The 13,880-nt window shown below is 58.8% G+C and overlaps 1 protein-coding gene across 2 annotated transcripts in view; it reads right to left on the bottom strand.

Moving 5' to 3' along the window:
• NIBAN2 (niban apoptosis regulator 2) overlaps window positions 1-13,880 on the bottom strand; it is a 53,483-nt gene that overhangs the window by 2,707 nt on the left and 36,896 nt on the right. For both annotated transcript variants that reach the window (XM_047829922.1, XM_047829921.1), the window contains 10 exons: window positions 12,424-12,552; window positions 10,444-10,549; window positions 9,024-9,191; window positions 4,184-4,299; window positions 3,535-3,639; window positions 3,294-3,456; window positions 1,884-2,071; window positions 912-1,067; window positions 289-405; window positions 14-121 (listed from right to left, as the gene is read on the bottom strand). In XM_047829922.1, the coding sequence (XP_047685878.1) occupies window positions 14-121; window positions 289-405; window positions 912-1,067; window positions 1,884-2,071; window positions 3,294-3,456; window positions 3,535-3,639; window positions 4,184-4,299; window positions 9,024-9,191; window positions 10,444-10,549; window positions 12,424-12,552 (1,356 nt within the window). The remainder of the gene's footprint in view (window positions 1-13; window positions 122-288; window positions 406-911; window positions 1,068-1,883; window positions 2,072-3,293; window positions 3,457-3,534; window positions 3,640-4,183; window positions 4,300-9,023; window positions 9,192-10,443; window positions 10,550-12,423; window positions 12,553-13,880) is intronic.

Here is a 13,880-nt window from a genome sequence, read left to right as displayed (position 1 = left end):
GCGGGGGGCTCACCGACTTGCACGTGGGCGCCAGCTTCTTGAGCAGGAAGGGGATGGTGATCTGCAACAGCGCCTCCCGGAAGAATCGCTTCCGCACCGAGCTACTATCGTAGTCGTATTTCTGCCAGGACAGAGGGGCCAGGGGCGGGGTCGCTAGGTCTGACCTGAGCCTTGCCCTCCTCCTCCTCCTCCTCCTCCTCCTCCTCCTCCTCCTCTGTGGGGGCAGGGGTCCGTGGTGCCTCCCCCGGGGGCAGCCATCCTGGTACCGGCCCAGGGGCCCGGCCTCACCTTGAGCACGCGCTCCAGGATCCGCTGGATGGACTTGCACAGCTCCTCCTTGGTGGGCCCCTTCCCCAGCTCCTGGTGCAGGAGGGTCTCGAAGGTGTACACGGCATTGTCCATTTGCTGCGGGGCACACCATGGGGTGCGTCAAGGCCCCGGAGGGAGCACAGCCCCCTTCCTGCATGCCTGGGGGGGGGGGGGGGGTGTGCTCCTCAGCCAGCCCCCACCAGGCCTGCCAGGGAGGCGTAGGGGCAGCCTGCGGCTCATTCCCTCATTCACCCACATCTTTCCTGAATGTCTACTGTGCGCTGGCATAATGCCAGGCACTGGGCCAGTCCCTGCCTCGAGGAAGCAGAGATCCTGGGCCCTGCAGGAAGGGACTTGGGGAGTAAGGAGGGCCTCCCAGAGGAAGGGGTCTCCAGGCAGAGACCTGAAAGAGGAGGCCAGATCAGCCAGAGGGACGAGCGTCCCAGCAGACGGGAGCCCCCAAGAGGCCGGAGCAGGAGTGAGCATTCCAGGGGCTGCACGGGGGCCAGGGCCTAAGGCCCGGGGTAGGGGCCTACGCTGGGCCGGTGGAAGGTAGGTGACGGGCATGGAGCGGGGGGGGAGGGGGGGTGCTCCGGGCCCACCTCTCGCATGTGGATCTGGGCTCGCTGCTTGAACACGGCCGTGCTGGACACATCGAAACGCTGCTGCAGCCCGTCAAGCCGCAGTGGCTCCATCTTCTCGTAGCAGCTCTGCATCTTGAGGGGGTGGGACGCCAGCTGGGACAGCTTCTCCATGTACTGCAGGGAAGCAGGGATGCGTGGGACCTGAGCGGGGGCCGCCGGGACGGGGGCAGTGCCTGCAGACCCACACCCTGCCTGGGCGCTGGGGCTCCAGGCACTGGCCACCTGCAGGGGGTGGTGGCTGGGGGAGCCCAGGGAACGAAGGCTGGAGCAAGGCCCCGCAGCCTGGTACCAGCAGGGAGGCTCTTATCGCTTCTGGGGCACTAGGTGGCCTCGGGCAAGTCGCTCACCCGCTCCGAGCCTCAGCCTCAAAATTAGGAGATAGTGTCTCATGATCTCTAAGGTCCTTTCTGGTTCTCAATTTCTAGGATTCTTGCTGTCTGTGGACCCCTCAGTCCAGGGTGTGAAAGAGGAGAGCAAAGGTTATGGGATCAGATATAGAAGGATGTGCACCCTGAGAACCAGGTGACTGAGAAGTGAGAGAGATGGGCCGGCCCCCGTGTTGGGGTACGTGAAAAGGCATGTAAGTTGTTCTACCTCCTGGCAGAAGCTCACTTCTCCTTCCCTCTCTCCCTCCCCTTCTCCTTCCCTCTCTCCCTCCCCTTCTCCTTCCCTCCCCGTTAAGTCCTTTGATACTTCAGGAACCCACTTGGTTTATAAAGCCTGGTGGAGGGGGTCAGTGATCCCCTTTTTCTCTGAGTGCTGCCCCCCGTTTCTCACACCCTCAGCCCTCCGCGTGTCCAGCAGCCCCTCTGGTGACAAGTTATGCCCTGGATTGCAGGAGGGCCTGGCAGGGGCAGAGCAGACCCAGGCCTGGCAGGCACTCCCCACCCCCACCCCCCCCCCCACCCCCGGGCAGGGGCCTGGCCTCACCTCACCCAGCTTGTCAGCACCGCCCTCGTTGATGACGTTCAGGTTCATGTCCGTCACCTCTTTGAAGAAGACATCCCGCACCTCGGTGAAGCCCTGGCTGGTGGGCACCATCAGGGCCTCCAGGATGGACGGGATGTAGGGCTGGACGTGGTTCCGGACGCACACCTCTGCCTTGGGGAGGATGAAGGCTGCGCCCAGAGGGAGCAGGTGAGCTGAGGGCACCGCCGGGGGACACCCCCAGCCACCTGGAGCCCAAGCTTTTAAAGAAAACCACTAGTGACATCAGCAAACTGAATGATTTGTAGGTACATGCACCAAAACCAGGGGAAGGGCGTCTGGGTGGCTCAGTCGGTTGAGCGTCTGACTTTGGCTCTTTGTGAGCTGGGGCCCCGCATCGGGCTCTGCTGTCAGCTCAGAGCCTGGAGCCTGCTGAGGGGCCTCTGTCCTCCCTCTCTCTGCCCCGACTCACGCGCTCTCAAAAATAAAAAATTTTAAACAGGGGATTCTGAGATCGGACCCTGATCTAAAACCATCTTCTTTAACAAAACAAAAAACACTTTGGTAGATTCAGCGAGCCTCTGGGTTTTTCACACACGGGCCGGTGTGCCTGGGTCTGCACCGCCATATAAAAGGCTGCTAGCTCGGGGGCATGACCAGCTCCATTTGCACCCAGGGCATGTTTTGATGTCCCTCTCTCTGGCTGGCTGATGGTTTGTTGCCCAAGATAAATGTCAGCTCTCAGTGTTCCATCTGGCTCACAACGAACACAGGTAGGAGCGAGTAGTCCTCAGGCAACGGACCAGCCCTGAAACCGCACACAGCCAATGGGGGGGGAGGGGGGGTGGGGGACAGGGGGCCTGGAACAGACCCCGAAAAGTGAGACGTGATCAAAGTGAATCATTATAAACTGATGCCTATACTAACCCCAGGGTCAAGTCTGTGACTGACCATAGATGAGCAAAAGGCTTGAACTGCCTTGACAAAATTTACATCTTCCAGGTCTGGGTTTGCAGAAATAGCCACAGGACAACTCCCAGGGGTCGGAAGAACAACGGCCCAGATTTGATTTCATTTTTAAAAATGACCATCGATGGGATGCCTGGGTGGCTCAGTCAGTTAAGCGTCTCACTTTGGCTCAGGCCACTATCTCACCGTTTGTGAGTTCGAGCCCTGCGTCAGGCTCTCTGCCGTCAGCACAGAGCCTGCTTTGGATCCTCAGTCCTCCTCTCTCTCTCTGCCCTCCCCCACTCGCATGAGCATGTACATTCTCTCTCTCAAAAATAAACATTAAAAAAAAAATTTTTTTTTAAATGACCATTGAATCAAGTCACTAGCCTGAAAAGTACGCAGGTCGGGGGCACAGACAGGCGGCCTGCCCCGGCCCCTGAGGCACGGCAGCTGGCTGCCTACCTCGGATCTTGCTGGCCAGGTGCTCCTTGGAGGTGATGATCTGGTCCATGTCCGTGCGGATGGCCGCCTCCATGGCTGGCCGGGCCAGCTGCAGCTTGGACAGCACCGCCTCAAAGCGCGCCTTGGCCTGCTCGTACACCATGCGGTACACAGCGTCTGAGATCTGGGGGCAGTGCCGCGAGTCAGCGTGAGGGTGCCAGGCGGGTCCGGGACCCCCGCCTCCACACCCACACCCACCTACCTGGATCCACTGCCGCTGTCGCTCCTGCGGTTTCCCCTTCAGCCGCGGGGCGAGCTCCGCCTTCAGCTCAGGGCCCAGCTCCTCCATCACCAGGTTGCTCAGGATCTAGGACAGAGAGCCACGAGCCGGGGCAGGGGTTACAGCATGTCCAGATGGCAGGTTCCCCTCCACGTTCCACAGGCTGGCCACTCCAGCCCCACCTCTGGGCTTGACCTTGGCTTCACGTCTCCACTGGCCTCTCTCCTGAGCATCATTCCACCAGGTCCCAACTTACCTGCTTGAGGGACCTACGGGACCCTCGGCATCGGGGTCCCACCTCGGGGCCTTTGCACACGCTGCCTCCCTGTCTGGAATACCACACCCCTTCCCCCTCACTTGCACATAGAAGTATGTATGTTTCTTTGTCAAATGTCTGCTTCTCCTGCTAGACAGAGAGCCAGACTAAGGAGCAGCAGCACCCCGCACCTGGTTCAGGATAGGTGATCTATAAGCGATCAGATCAAATAAGTATCTCCACCCGTCCAAAATGGTCTTATTGTCTCCTTGCAAGCCAGGAGTGCCCCCCCCCCCCCCCCCCCGCCCCGAGGCCAGAGTCTCTGGGCTTGGCTCTACCCTCTGGACCTTAGGGTGACTTCCGCAGTCTCCTCACCTGCACCTCGTTCCCACACAGCATCTCCCAGGTCCCGTACAGCTCCTTGGACTGGCGGTACATGCGGATGGCGTCCGTGAACGCAGGGCCCTCTACCTTGGAGTTCTCAGGGATGCCTGCTCAGGAGAGGGGGGGAGGGAGGAGTCCGTGGGATGGCCCAATGGCCTTCACCAAGACCAAGGGACTGACTGCCCGAACGCCCCGCCCTAAGTGCACACACGTGCACACCCCCACCTGCAACTCCACTGCCCTCATAGTAACCGTGATGGTAGCATTTGCGATGACAGCGACAGCGATGATAACCCTCCACCAGCAGCGCCAAGGCAATCTCCGTTGAACGCTCAGCTTCTTAAACCTTCCCAACCACGCCCGAGACTGTCCTTAACCCCACTTGACAGATCAACAGGCAGGCTCCGAGGTCAGGCCACTGAGCGGCAGAGCCAGGCCCAGAGGTCACCCCCCCCGTGCCAGGAGAGGTGGCGGGCACAGCAGAGAGGGAGTCAGAGGGACCCAGGAGTCCTCATTCCAGTCCTGCTCCCTCCCCTGTCCACATCAGGGCCCGCAAACTTTCCCTGCAAGAGGCCAGCCAGTAAATATTTTCAGCCTCGTGGGCCAGATGAGCTCTGTCGTTAACTCCCCAGCGCTGCCACGGCAGCGGGGAAGGAGCCACAGACGATCTGGAAACCAACGAGCCCGGAAAACTGGATTTACAAAAACAGGCAACGGGTGGATTTCTGGTCCCTGTGCCGTAGTTCTTGTTCCAGATCATTGAACCCTAAGGGCCTCAGTTTCCTCTTCTGAACAGTGGGAACAAGGACCCGGCCCGGCCTCACACATCCACCGTGAGGCTCCGGCAGCCGCAGTGAGCCGCTGCCCTTGCTGCCCTGGGTCGGCCTCGCTCCCCACCGCGTCCGGGTCTGACTAGAAAACACCAGTCCTGGATTTGTGCTATTGGTGGCGTTACTGTTACTGTGCTATTGGTGGCCCCACATGATCGCGCCCACCTTCCCGGTGCTGATGAGGTGGGTCAGCGAACAAGGCACGGCCCCCCTAGACCCGGTGCTGGGGAGGCAAGCTGCAGGCAGTTGCAAAATCCGACTTGGGGGAAGAATATGGTTAAGCACCGGGAGCCAGGCAGCGGGCGGCCACCCTGGCAGCACGCCCCCAACCGCTGTGTCCGCGGAGCCGGAGCCGAGGAAGGGGAAACAGCAGTCCGCGCCTCCGAAACCCCAGCTCCCACGGCGATGACTGCAGGCTGAGTCACTCCCGCAGAGAAAAAGCCCCTCTCGAGGGGAGGACCCCCTCTCATCTGGCTGACTACAGGAGTCACTGTCAGAATCCAGGGGGGTCTCAGCGGTGGGAACCGGGCACAGCCCCACCTCTGCGGACGGCATCCTGGTCCGGGACGGGGGAGGGAGGAGGGTCTCCCCAGTACGTTTCAGGGACTGGAGATCAGGCAGGCGCGACCAGAACAGAGCAGGGGTGTTGAGCTGGGGTGCGTGCAGAGCCCGAGGTGGGTGCTGCCCACGAGTCCGGGGGAGGACACCCCCTCCTCCCCTCAGGCTCTCAGGAGGACACGGTTTCCCAGAGACCAGGGTTTGCCTAGAAAATGTGGGCCGTGCGTCACATGCAACCTCTCTCACATGAGGGCATTTCCATTTACAGACGACAAGCCAGGGGCGTTGGCAAGGCCAGGCCGCTTTCCAGGTGGCGGGACGGGGAGATGGAAGGCTGGGGAGGCAGGAAGGAGGCTGCGAGGTCCCCAGGCCTGGCTCTCGCGGCCACACATGCAGCCTCAGACCCTTAGGACATCTCTGCTCGCTGAGCTGCTGAGTTTTCTACAAGAGAGGGGGCCCCCTCTTGAGCCCTTCCCCCCAACTCCCACCCCCAGCCTGGCTGTCACAAGGTGGGGGGGGGCTGCACTGTGTCCCCCCTCAGACTGCTATGTTAAAGACCTAACTAACCCCTTAGTACTTCAGAAGGTGACTGTATCTGGAGATACAGCCCGTAAAGAGGTCATTAAGATAAAATGAGGCCATTAGGGTGGGTGCCGATCCAACATGACTGGTGTCCTTAGAAGAGGGAATTGGATGCAGAGCGTGCACAGGCAGACGGAGGACTGTGTGAAGACACAGGAGAAGACAGTCATTGCAAGTCAAAGGCAGAGGCCGCAGAAGAAGACTAAGCTACCTTGACCTTGGGACCTCCAGCCTCCAGAACCGTGGTTTAAGCCACCCAGTCTGTGGCACTTTGTTAGGGCAGCCCAAGTGGACTGAGACGCTAGCCCCGGGCCGAGACCTCGCACGCATTCCCTCATCCAATCCTCAAACAGCCCCACTTTTCCTGATGAGGAAACAGGCTCAGAGACACCAAGTTACTGGTTCAAGGACACACAGCTAGGGAGGGAATGGCAGCCCTAGGGCTCTAACACAGGACCAGCCGACTTCAGCCAGACCTGGTGACTTCCTGCCTGTGGGGTCCTCAGGGTCAGACTGAGAAAGGAAGCTGCATTCCTCAGCCCCAGGCAGCAGGCGAAGGGGGGTGGCAGTCAGACAGGAAGAGGCCTTGACCTCTGTAGCCCAGGCCCACCCTGAGGGCTCAGCTCTGTGCCCCAGCTGCCTCTTGCCACCCCCCAGCTGCTCCAGGAATGCAGGATGTGAGGGGGGCCTTGGGACGGGCTGGCGTCCCCCCAGCTTGGCCTCCTTCCCCACCCCCACCCCCCCACTTCCTGGCAGCCCCCGAGTGAGCAATTCCAGGCCCTGCCTCCACGCTGGAGGAAGCAGAGAACTTTCCCACAGTCCTCAGGGCGGAGGGAAGGCTTCTCTAAAACCAGCCACAGGATGCCCCTTCTTTCCCACCCCCTCCCACCCACAGCACCCCCACCCACGGGGTTCCCTCAGACTCCCTGGCGAGCTCTCTGCACGGTGCCCGGCCCGGGGTCAAGAGCTCTGCCCAAACCAGCGCATTTAGGCCTCCCAGCGATCCCACAAAGCTCGAACCTGTCATCCTCACATTGTACACGTGGGGAGCCCACCCCAGACCTGGCCTGGAGTAGCCCTGCCAGGTCAGCCATTAGCCCTAGAAACCTGGAGAGGGCAGAGCCGGGCCGGGGCTGAGGGGAGGGAGGAAGAAGGGAGGAGCGGGGCCGGTACCCAGGCCAGGCGGCCAGAGTCCAGATGGCCTCCGCCCAGCCCTGGCCCAGCAGCCCCCAGGGATCTGGGAACAGGAGGCCTTTTGTGGGCGGCCGGGCCTGGCCCAGGTGACAGCCGTTGGCCTGACTGAAGACCTGGTTCCTCCCACCTCCCAGATTCCAGACCAGAGGTGGCTCTGAAAGGATGGGTGGGGCGAGCCGAGTCACCACAGCAGCCTGGCCTCCAGGCGTGAGTGCCCACACTGTCCGAGGTGGGCAGGAGCAGGGAGGGTGGGGGCGGTGGCTCCTTCCCCCCACTGCCCCAGGCCAGGTCATCAGGAGGAAGTCGGGAACAACCAGCACAGGCCATTCCTGCGCCACAGGCAGAAAGCCCCTCAGTGCCCCACTGTCCCTATTTTGATCAAGCTCCAGAGCCCTGAAGGGCCCTCCTGACCTGGCCCAGTGCCCCTGCCAGCACTTGGGGTCACCCTCCCCCACTTGCAGGGCCTCAAGCAGTTCCTCCTCTAGACTGTTTTCCTGCCTCCGGGCTCAAGGCTAGAACACTCCTCCCTCCCTCCACTCCTCCCCCCACCCAAGGACCATTCGCCCTTCAGGTCTTGGCTGAACTGTGACCTCAAGGGCGCACACAACCTCTGCTAGCCCACCCTCTGTGCACACACACGCTCCAGGCTTCCACCCAGCACCCCAGGCAGCTGCTCCTGTTTAACATCTGTCTCCCCGGCCAGACCACCAGAAGCACAGGGGCAGGAACCGAGTCTTGCCCCCTTGCTGGGTCCTCAGTGCCCAGACACAAAAATGCTGAGTCAATGAGTGAACAGAAAGAGAGCTCATAACTTGACAGAAGAGAACCCTGAGGCCCCAAGGAAGGACATGAACTTCTAGGCTACCCTACCGGTGAGGGGTGAGGTAAGAAATGATATGATAAAAAAAAGTCATGCGGTGCCTCGTTGGCTCAGTCGGTGGAGCGTGCGACTCTTGATCTTGGGGTTGTGGGTTCAGGCCCCATGTTGGGTATAGATATTGCTTAAAAATAAAATCTTTTTAGGGGCCCCTGGGTGGCTCAGCTGGTTAAGTGTCCAACTCTTGATCTCGGCTCAGGTCATGATCTCACAGTTCAAGAGATCAAGCCCCACGTCGGGCTCTGTGCTGAGAGTGCAGAGCCTGCTTGGAATTCTCTCTCTCTCTCTCTCTCTCTCTCTCTCTGCCCCTCCCACACACGTGTGCTCTCTCAAAATAAGCTTTAAAAAAAAAAGTAAAATAAGGGGGTTTTTTTTAATTAAATAAGTCCTCACCAAGCATCAGGTGGACTCTCACTGTGATTCCTTACAAACACCCTAAGACTCAGGAGGGATTATTATCTCATTTTATACAGGCTCCAAGAGTCCCATTGCTAGAAAGAGGCATGCTACTCTGTGACCCAGGGCCCAAGGGCTCAATAATCACATCCCTCTGAGAACAGTTTCCCCAAATATTCCCCCCCACTGAGTAGCAGAAAACTGTTTTCTTCAAGGAAGAAGGTTAAAGGGCAACATCGCAGTGGCCTCCTACAGCCCCGAGCTGGAAACTTGCAACAGCTAGTAGAGCAGGGTTGCCGCACCGCACTCGGCCACTAGGTGTCGCCACTCAGCGCCGGGGCCTCCCCCCCGCCACCCCTCCCCCCCGCCACCCCAGGGCCGGATGGCGTCTCACCATTGTTGCAGTGCCGGATACAGTCCTGCAGGACCGCATGCCACTTGTCCTGCTCCGCTTCCGTCATCATGCAGAAGTAGTAGTGCCGTGCAGAAGGGTGCCAGAGGATGAGCGGGAACTGCGTGGGGCACTTGAGGATGGGGGCACTGCCCGATTTTGATGTGGTCCCTGAGGAGACAGGGTCCCCTGAGCCGCTGCTCTCCGCAGTTTCCGTCTGCCGGGGGAGGCGGGCAGCAGATCCCTGGGCCTGGCTCCGAGGGGCTGCCGGCTCCAGCCCAGAGAGGGCTGGCCTGTTCTGGGCTGACCAGTGAGTCAGCAAGAAGGCAGCATCCTTTTTTTCCTCACTGCATCCCCCACAGCCTGGCTAAAGGGACCTCAGAACCCCCTGATGTCTGTGCAGACTCCTTTCTCAGAGCTGGTGCCGCATCTTGGGGAAGGCTCTACGCTCCGTGCAGAAAACACAAATAACACAGAGTCAGAGCCCTCGGGCTCAAAGGCCGAGCATTACCTTCTTGGGTTTCCCTTCAAATTTCAGCCGTGCAGGCCAAAGTGTGGCTTAAATGTCCAAGGTGGGGGGGAAGGGAGGTCTGGGGGTGGGGGACAGAAAATAAATAAAAGGAGATTTCTCTCCATTTTGTCCGCAAGGATATTCGAGATCCAGTGAGATAAGTGGTCCTGGGCTGGGACCTTGCCACTGTTAATCATACAATGACAGTTCTTTGCGCCTTGGCTCTGAGTCCCCGGGTGGGGCTTGGGTGTACACAGCACCTCGAGGGGTCTACACGACACCCCAAGGTCAGTCCTCTCGGTGCCAAGTTGCCGGAGAAGACACAACAAAAACAAAGCCAGAGTCGGGGCTGGAATCCAGGAATTCTGGGCTGTAGCTGAGCCCTCAACCACACGGGGCACTGTACTCCCAAGCCCTATCCAGGGGCACAGACTGCCCCCTAGATCAGCCTCTCCCCCACCCCTTGGTTTCCCTGGGATCATCTGGGAGGCAGATGTGTTCCTGTAAGGCTTCCGGGAGTCCCCGGCAGGGTGGGGTGGAAACAGGACGCCTAGAATAACTCCTCGCAAATGCAGTACTGACTCCACGGTTTACAAAGAGGTTCACCTCGGTCATCCTCTCCAGGGGCATTAAAAGGCCTCAAGGAGGTGGGAAGGGCAGAGAGTGGGACCCCCGCTGCATAGTTGTGACCATAAGGCTCAGGAAGTGGGCATGCAGTGGGGAGCCGACAATGGTTCAGTCCCACTGAATCCCCGCTCAGCCTCAGGCAAACCCCCTCTCAGCCTCCCTGCTGAGGCCTGGCCATTCTCTCTGCAAATACGGACAGGAGCTCTGGGATCAGGGCTGCCCTCCCCCCTGGCAATGTCCTGGGCCTAAGCAAGGCATTTCGGCCTGGGATGGGGGGTCCTTTACCTGGTAAGGAGTTGCCGACGAGCTCCAGGTACTGATCCACAGAGGTGAGGATTTTGTAGCCTGCACTGTTGATGACAGCCCGTGGTGGGACCTGTCGCTCGTAGGCCTGAGGAAGGGACAAGAGGAATGGTCCCTCGGGGTTATAGCGTGGCCAAGTCTAACTCTCATTTCCAGGTCTGGCTCCAGGGCCCTCTCAGTGTTGTCTGCCTGAGGCAGGGAGGAGGAGGGGAAGGAAAAGGGGAGGAGGGAGAGAGAAGAGGAGGAGGAGCCCACCCACTGATTAGAAACCACATGGTGTAGGGGGCGCTTGGGTGGCTCAGTCCGTTAAGCATCCAACTCTTGATTTCAGCTCAGGTCCGCTCAGCTCCTCACTGACAGCGAGAGAGCCTGCTTGGGATTCTCTCTCTCCCTCTCTCTCTTTGCTCCTCCCTCACTCGCATTCTTGTTCTGTCCCTTTCTAAATACATACATACATACATACATATATACATAAATACATAAATATTGAAAAGAAAAGAAAAAAAGAAAAACCACATGTTGTAGTGACCTGGATCCAGGCTCTGGGCTCAAATCCTGGCTCCACTGAACACTGTGTGATGCTGACACTAAGCTCCTTCACCTCCTATGCTTTAGTTCCCTGGTCTATAAAACCGGGACAGGGGCAGCTCCTACCCCACAGGGCTGTGTGAGCACTGAGATGATCCATGTGACAGGATCAGCACAGGGCCTCACCACCAGGCACTGTAAGCGTGACCGGCACTGCCGTCCCTGTCACCAGCGGCGACCACTGCCTGAGTGTTTATTACACACCAGGCACCGTGCTAAGGACAATGCAAGCCTCCTTTCACAAAATTCTCACAATCCAAGAGGCGAGTACCATCGGTAGCCACAAGTTCACACAGCCGGTACACAGCCGACCTAGGACATGAACCTGGTCTGTCCCCGTCCAGAGTCTTTGATCATTACCCTGAACTGTCCACCAAATTCCTAGGTTCTGAGCTCCACACAAGCCCCCTTTGGAGGAGAATTAGGTCTGGACGCTGCTTTCATTCACCAGGGTGGGTAAAAAGTGGTTCTGAGGTCATAGCTCATACAGCAGGGCTGCCATGCTGCACCTGGCCACTAGGTGCCACTACCCAACACATTTCTTCAGAATGGCTCAGGGCCTCCGGGACACCGATTTGCAAAGTGTGGTCCTAGGTCATCAGCACCATCAGCATCACCGGAGAACTTGTTAGAAATGCAAATTCTCAGCTCCACTCAGACCAAGACCAAACTGGGCAGGCCCAGCAACCTGTTCAACAAGCCTCCCAGGTGATTCTGATTCAACCTATCAGTTTGAGAACCACTGCCCTGGGCAATCAGGCCGCTCCCCCCTACGCTGTTTACATTTCTTTAACATTGATTTTCCTTGAACAGAGGGCACTCTGGGCCTGTCCTTTTGGCTACTTTGGAGAAACGTTTGGTAGTAGAAATTGGGTCTGTGGCTCAAACAGGTAGGGCTTCCCCAAGGGCTCAAGGCAAAGATAAGGAACAATCAGCAGGATGCTTACGCACCCAGTACAGAGCAGGGGGCTGCAAGGCGGGCAAGGGAATCAGGAAGGAAAGATGGGACCACAACCCTGGGTAAGGGGGGGGGGGAAGGGAATGGCCAGACTCTTGTGGCTGTTGAAGAGCAAGGATGGGAGAGGTCTGAAGAGCTTCGGGGAGCCCAGCCAGGAAGAGGGGGCGGGGAGGGGGACTAGGGCCTGGAAATGGAGGGATTGGACAGACTTGAGGCAACCTGGACGGTGGGGAGGGGCTAGTGGCGAGTTAGTTACAGGGGGAGGCAAAGTGAAAGGTGACCCCAGAGCTGGGCACCTGGACACCTGTTTAGAGGGAACCCAGCAGAACAAGCAGGTTGGAGGTGGAGGCTGCAGAGAAGGGGCAGGGCACGAGACTCAGGGGGGCCACCGAGGCAGGGTGGGTGGGGGGCCTCACCACTTTGTTCTCGTAGAGCACCAGCCCGTAGTTGTGAGGCACGAGACTGAAGCGGTTCCTCCACTTCTTGTTGTCCTCCTGGTACTGGAACAGGTTCCCAGAGAAGATGATGCGCTCATCCAATGGCACCTAGGGGTGGGGCAGGGCAGTGAGTGAGGCGTGGCTTCCCCCAACCATCCAGCAGGGCAACGGGGTCCCCTGAGAAGGGGACAGTGTGCTCACCCCTTGCTGAGCACATCCCCCCAAGTCCTCCTCTTGGAGGCAAAGCTGTATCTTACCCATGAGGCAGATAAGGAGAGTGAAGTTCAGGGCAATGAAGGGGCTTCCCCAAGGTCCAACCAGAGCCATAGTGATGCCAGGACTTGAACCCAGGCCAGCTTTCAGGGCCCAGCCAGGACCAAGGTCTCCCACTCTGTCCTGGCCCTAGACAGGCACGCTCACCTTGGGATGGGTCTCTGGAGTCCATGGCAGGCTGCTAACCCACGCACCCCCCACTGCAGCGTGGAGGGGGTATGTCCACAGGCCAGTACGGTGAAGGCCCTAGTGCCAGGGAAAGTCTCTTTCCTGCTCTAGGCCTCAGGTTCCGCTCAGGGTAACAAAAACCTGGGCAAGGTGGCTCCAGAGAGCCTCCCCAGCTCTGTCAGCTAACAAAATGGCACTCCACGGATTTGGATGGAGTTGGAGGGGACCTCAATTTGGAGGGTTCAATGTTTGACCTGCATCCTGGCAGACCGATGACCAATGTGGGCATTAGAAACGCCCAGATCTTCCTGAAAAGTCCCAACTTTGACTTCACCTCTGACTCAGTGCGACTTCGGGCCTATCCCATCACCTCTTTGAGCCTCAGTTTCCTCATCTGTAAATGAGAGCAGTGACAGCACTGACTTCACCTAGGTATCCCAAGTATTGCAAAGAATGTGACATGTGCAAGGATCACACAGGCAGTTGGCACCTGACGGGCAGTCCGCTCAGCTCGAGATATGCAGCAGCCAGTGTTAGGATGGCTCGGTCTGTGTCAGTCTCCCTGCTCCACAGACTGACTGATTTGGGGAGGAGGGAGGGTGGCCATCTCTGAGAGCTTGCTTCCTGAGCAAGCCCACACCAGGAAGCTCCAGGGAAGGAGATACAGAGGCCACAGGGAGCAGGCTTACTCCTGGATGGGCGGAGTTGCAACAGCTTCTATCTTCTGCAATAAATACAGTGACTTTTGCAAAAACTAAACACGTATCCTATGTAATAACAGGACAAAATATTATTGACGTGCCTAACCCTTCCCAGCTTCCTCGCTCGGCTTCGGGCTGCCCCCTGCAGCCGGAGCCAGGTGTAAGCCCTGGTCCCAAGCTGTGGCCCCCGAGGCCCTGCCTCTTCACAGGGGCCCCCTCTTCCCAGCAACCTATCCGCTACTCTTCAAGGGGAAATGCCAAAACACTCTTGGAAAATGAGGGCCATTGTACTCA

This window comes from Prionailurus viverrinus, chromosome D4, assembly GCF_022837055.1.
Source record: "Prionailurus viverrinus isolate Anna chromosome D4, UM_Priviv_1.0, whole genome shotgun sequence".
NCBI classification, from domain to species: Eukaryota; Metazoa; Chordata; class Mammalia; order Carnivora; family Felidae; genus Prionailurus; species Prionailurus viverrinus.
This window is presented reverse-complemented; position numbering and strand designations above follow the sequence as displayed.